Raw genomic sequence first — 5,979 nt, forward strand, 5'->3', positions numbered from 1 at the left:
CTGCCAGCAGCGGTTTACGTGTGTGTGTATGTGAGTGTAAACCGCTATAGGCTATAGCGGTTTACGTGTAGTGTGCTGCCTATATAAACCGTGGTTGTAGCCGCGGATTATGCATTTAGAGGGTTTGTGGAGTTTTTTAGAGAGAGGAAATTCTAGAGAGAGGTCAGAGCAAGTTGAGAGCGGGTCCGAGGTATCTCAGCAGCGACTTCTGGCGAGTTATCATGGCAGGCAGGACCCTGTACCGACTGAACGGTGTTGCGCATATTGCCGGTTCTATTGGTGATGAGGTTAGTTAACATTTATTTTTTTTTAGGCTTTGCATATGTTAGTCAGAAAAATGGTAGGTTAGGTAGACGAATTAGAATTTATAGATTATTCCCTCTAGTTTGAAATTAGGCTTCGCATGCTAGGATGTTAGTTTATTGGTTTTGGTTTAGTATTTTGAGTTTTTCTTGTTAAGTTATAAATATGAGTATTTAGCTGAATTTCAAATCCCTTCAATGAATGTTATGCTACATGGTGTTGGTTTAGTTTAGGGAAAGGGATAGTTGACGTTAGTGAATTATTTTAGTTTGGTAAGGGCATTTGTATGATATGAAGTTTTAAATTTTAAAGCTTTATAATATTTTAACATTTCTGGCTGTTATTTATTAAAGTATGTGTGTTGTTATTTTTACTATCGTGACTAGGGAATTTTTTTTTATATAGGAGAATTTGTTGATGGTTTAAGATATTTGTATCCAGTTAGATATGGAAATTTTTTTTAAGGATAGGAGAATATAATTGGACTCTGTATTTCTTTGTTGTTCTGTGCAGCCCACTAGGTGTATATACAGTGTGAGACGGCAACAGAATATGCCCATGCATGAAAGGATCATCCCGTATTTAGAGAGAGCTAGATTGTACCATTTGGCCAGGCTAAACAGCCAATGGTTCTGGTTGGATGAGCCACTGGTTAGTGCGTTCGTTGAGAGGTGGCGTCCTGAGACGCATACGTTCCATATGCCTTTCGGAGAATGCACAATGACATTGCAGGACGTGGCATTTCAGCTAGAGCTGCCTGTGGATGGGGAGGCTGTGAGTGGTTGCCTTGGTGAGTTTGAGAAATACATGGAGGGTGGCCGACCAGCTTGGGAGTGGTTTGAGGACCTATTCGGTGAGCGGCCTCCACCGAATAAGGTCAAGCAGATGACAGTACATTTTACATGGTTTCACGAGAGGTTTAGGGTGCTACCACCAGATGCGAGCGAGGAGACTGTCCGCATCTACGCACGGGCCTACATCATGATGCTGTTATCGACCCAGTTATTTGGGGACAAGAGTGTGAACCGGGTACATATACGGTGGTTGCCATTTGTGGCAAACCTTGATGACATGGGGAGGTATAGCTGGGGGTCGGCTGCTTTGGCATGGCTGTACCGATGCATGTGTCGGGTAGTGAACAAAAATGTGACTAATCTTGCGGGCCCGCTCCAGTTACTACAGAGTTGGATATTCTGGCGGTTTCCGTCTTTGAGGCCGGTCGGGTTTGAGGTTTTCTCTTTCCCGCTGGCATCCAGGTATGGGTTATGCTTTTTTAATGTTAACAAATTTCTTGGGCGTTTTTTTAAGTTTGTGTCTCATATGACTTAAATTTAGGTGGTCTGCCTACTTACCTCCTAACGATGGAAAGGAGCAGAGGGTCATAAGGTATCAACTTGCATTGGATCGATTGACCGCTCGTGATGTAAGTTTTATAGCAGTTAGAGTTTCGTTTTTGGTTTGCTCTCTAGTCGTGACTAGATATATACTTGTTGTTGTAATGTATGATGAGTTCTGAAATTTCAGATTGTATGGGAGCCCTACTCTGCGCTTGATGTACTTGTTGTGGTCCATCCAGAGATACTTACAGAGGAGCATAGTCGCATATGGCGAGCGGTGACTACTTTGATATACTTTGCGGTCATCGAGTGGCATCAGGTTGACAGGGTTGTTCCATAGCTGGGTGGAGTACAACATATCCCCGAGGATGCTTTGAACGTAGACTGGCTGCATGCTAAGGACGGGAGGGGAGGGGATAGGTGGTTCCCCCATTACTATCAGGTCTAGCATTTGCACTGGGGGAACCGACTTGATGCAGTCATTTCCATTGAGCGAGTGGCAGATCCTGGCCCATCTGCTGATTACCTAGATTGGTGGTACCGCAAGGCTCAGCGGTTCCTTAGCCCGGGGGCAGCATTCGCGGATCCCAGAGGCACTCAGATACCTCCAGAGGCATTTCAGAGAGGGTCGTACCAGGTCCCACGCAGATCACAGCTACATGATATGCCGAATAACCGCCGTGTTGAGAGACTCCGTCGTGTTGGTACTAGGGACACCGGTCGAGAGTGGCGATGGTTACATGATGCGATGCAGGAGGATGATGCAGGCGGAGAGGCTAGAGCTGAGGTCGATCACCGTGTTCGTCGGTCTAGTGCCAGACGTGGGAGAACTGCGGATCCCACGCAGTTCGGTGGTGGAGTTAGTGGGACCGCAGCGACTGAGGCTGGAGGGGAGACATTCACCAGCTGATCTTACTCTCCGATGCCAAAGCCCAGCTCTCACATGTATGCCCAGCCTGAGACGCCGACGATGACTATGGATTTAGATGATCAGCTGGTGAGTCCACGGTTTTATGCAGAGTTTGCTGATTTGATTAGGGATGATGCTGGCACGTCCAATGTGCAGTTTGGTGGCCAGTCTTACCAGCCCCAGATGCTGGAGGTGCAGTTCGAGGCTGCAGCTTACCAGCCACATATGACGGAGATGCATTCCCAGCCACCTGATTATCAGGGTCAGTATGTGGTGGATCTGAACGTGCCTGCAGGTAGCCCGTTGGATACTTGGTTCACATGGAGGGCACCCCCCAGTCCGCGATTGGGTTAGACCATCCAGTTGATGACATTGGACAGGAGGCGGCCCAACCGACTCGAGTCAGGCGTCCCGCTCGATGTGGGACAGGATCTCATCTCCTTGGTGACTTTCATGATGCAGCCCGGGATGATCGCGATGATTAGCACCATGTGTTGTTGTTTTCCATTTCTCATTATGTTGTTTATGTTCCGGTTATGGACTTTATGTTTATTCTCGTTGGATGACTTTGGATGACTGTTATTCTAGTTAGTTTTTACTTTATGTTTATGTTGATGGACTTTATGTTTATTCTCGCTGGATGAATATTATTTTGGTCAGTTTTTACTTTATGTTTATGTTGATGGACTTTATGTTTATTGATCGTACAGCTATGACGGAAACAAAGCACGATAAATCTAGAAAAGTGATAAATAACTACTTATATTAACATTAACATTTAAACCAAGAAGACTTAAAACTCATAACTGATACAAACAGACACATTTGTAATCACGAAGACTAACACAAACGAACTAAATCATGATAAATCTAGATGCCGCTAGTAGAACCTCGCTGAGGGCAAACCCTTCGAGTATGACTGGGCTGCCTGCACAGGCCACACCTCTTAGGTCGGCTGGTGTCAGCTTCGTCCATGTTGTTGCGGATGCGGGTGGACCGTGGTCGTCCTTCTCTTGCCCTTCTCATGCCCCGGTCGGGGATCACTGTCGGCTTGTCATATGGTGGCCAAAGCCCCTCTGGAATACAAGGTGAAAAGGACATCTCGTACACCTTAAAGACCTCAGACATGGTGTACACCTCATCGACATATGTGGCCCAATGTAGCCGTGACTGCACACAGCATGCGAAGGCATGGCAACAGGGGTAGTGCAGCGCCTGGAAGTATCCACAATCGCAGGTGCGATCCCTTTGAGAAACCCGATAGCTACCCAAAGAGAATTTGTCGGTGGGTGTCGTCTCAGCCACTGTATAGTCAAGGTGATGTCTATCAAACATAGTCACGGTGAAGCACCTCGAATCCTTCAGGTTACGCTCAATGGCCTTAACTACTGCCTGTGAAAACCGGTGCCCGGACCCTAACTGTGCCTCTGCCGTGTGCCCCCGGACAACAAACAACTCCGCCAGCCGGAGATATGTCGACTTAACAAGAGACGTCACCGGTAGGTTTCTTGTGCCCTTCAAGACAGAGTTCACACACTCAAAAATGTTGGTCGTCATGTGACCATATCTTCTCCCCCCATCCTTGTGCTGTGTCCACCTCTCATACTCCATTCTGTTTGCCCAATCGCACATGGCCGGGTTCTCCGTCCTCATTATATCAAACCAATAGTCGAATTCTGCTTCCGTCTTCGCATACACGGCATTTACCAGCCACCTCCTCGCATCCTGTCCCTTGAAAGTGAGGGCAAAATTTGTAGCAACATGCCGAATACAAAATGCCCGATAAGCATGGGGAGGTTGCCAACCACTATCGGGGGACTCTAGTGCAGCCTTGATGTCGTTGTGTCTATCAGAGATCACGAGAATACCTTGCTGTGGAGTGACATGCCTTCTAAGGTTCGAAAGAAAGTATGACCAAGACTCTGCATTTTCCCCCTCCACGAGTGCAAACGCAACAGGCAAAATATTCGAGTTACCATCCTGAGCGATCGCCAACAACAATGTCCCGCCATACTTGCCATAGAGGTGTGTTCCGTCGATGCTTACGAGCGGCTTACAGTGGCGGAATGCCTCAATACATGGAGGGAATGTCCAAAACATCTGATGAAAGTAGACTCTATCTTCATCAACTTGGTCACCCACCCTAACCGGGGACGTCTTCAGTAGAGCAACAGAACCTTCCATCGTGCATGTGACCCCAAGGATCCACCGAGGCAAATCAGCATATGACTCCTCCCAATCGCCATATATTTGCGCTACTGCCTTCTGCTTCGCCAACCACACCTTCCGATAGCTAGGCCTGAATCCATAAGTCGCCTCGGTTGCCTCTTGCAACACCTTAATCGACACCGACGCATCAGCTCGAACCAATGGATAGATTCTCGCACAGATGACATGATAATCAAGCTGCTTGTGGTCGCTTGATATCGATGTGGCCATACACGTGTGCGGACCGTTGTACCTCCTAACTTCCCATGTGCTCTTCCTTTTTCGCATGACTATCCGAATCAACCACGTGCACCCGTTACCAAACTCCTTGCATCTCCCTTGGTATTTCAGATTGTCGGACTCCATAACCTTGTACTCAACGCCACGCCGAATACTGTAATCTTTTACACTCAACACGGCTTCCTCTTTACTTTGGAACGATTGGCCAATCTGAAATTCAGTCATAGGTGTCCCATCATGCATCCCCTGCCCATCGAATGTTGCATCTACATTCTGGTGTTGGCCGATGGCTTCCAAGTTCAAAGAAGAGAGATGGGGAGGGTACTCTTGTGTTCCAGAACCGGAACCTCCATGGGCTGAACGTCTACCTCTTGGAATATCATCATCACTGTCCCCACCAATATCGACTGGCTCCTCATCCGAATCATCGTCAAACAGTGCATTCTCAACTCGATCTGGTCCGGCATCGCATTCAAAATCAGGAACAACAGGAGCAATATATGCATGAACAGCCCCAGCATGTTCGGGCTCAGCATTCGGAACTGCCGCTGCTACCACAGGTATCGATGTTGATGCACCACCAGCTGGGGTCGACTGAGGATTTGGTGCCGATGCCCCAGAGCTATCCACACTATCTTCCAACTTCGCAAGCAGCTCAGGTATCCTCACCTCCGGAAAACTACGCCTGCAGTGAAACAAGACCTGCAAGTCTTCATCCGACCCGATCACGAAGGTCTCATATCTTACACCGGTTGACACAACGGCAATGGGAATCTTGTAAAATAATTTTTTTACCCACTTCGTCCCACAGGTACCGAGCTTCCGTAATATGCTTAGCTTAATCTCTGCCAACGTATTCGACGATCGGATAAAAATACTAAGCGGTTCTCTATCTGTGAATTTTACACCATGCCTTTTGCTCTTTTGAATTTTTCCAGAACAATGAACCAGAGCCACAAAACTATCCTCCCCCTCCATTTG

General features: G+C 47.4%; 1 protein-coding gene across 1 annotated transcript; it reads left to right on the plus strand.

Moving 5' to 3' along the window:
* Positions 1-221: 221 nt before the first annotated feature.
* On the plus strand, positions 222-5,506 carry LOC148547046 (uncharacterized). The gene is made up of 3 exons (XM_088496269.1): positions 222-287; positions 817-1,099; positions 5,259-5,506. Exons 1-3 carry the CDS (start codon positions 222-224, stop codon positions 5,504-5,506), a joined length of 597 nt encoding a protein of 198 aa, XP_088352395.1.
* The last annotated feature ends 473 nt before the right edge of the window (positions 5,507-5,979 follow it).

The sequence above is a fragment of the Arachis ipaensis genome, chromosome B8 (assembly GCF_059453495.1).
Source record: "Arachis ipaensis isolate K30076 ecotype BB chromosome B8, ASM5945349v1, whole genome shotgun sequence".
NCBI classification, from domain to species: domain Eukaryota; kingdom Viridiplantae; phylum Streptophyta; class Magnoliopsida; order Fabales; family Fabaceae; genus Arachis; species Arachis ipaensis.

Coding starts and splice junctions, on each gene's coding strand:
- LOC148547046 (XM_088496269.1), top strand. CDS start 222: ATGGCAGGCAGGACCCTGTACCGACTGAACGGTGTTGCGCATATTGCC. Junction 288..816: donor CCGGTTCTATTGGTGATGAG/GTTAGTTAACAT, acceptor TGTTCTGTGCAG/CCCACTAGGTGTATATACAG. Junction 1,100..5,258: donor GAGTGGTTGCCTTGGTGAGT/TTGAGAAATACA, acceptor GCCCATCGAATG/TTGCATCTACATTCTGGTGT.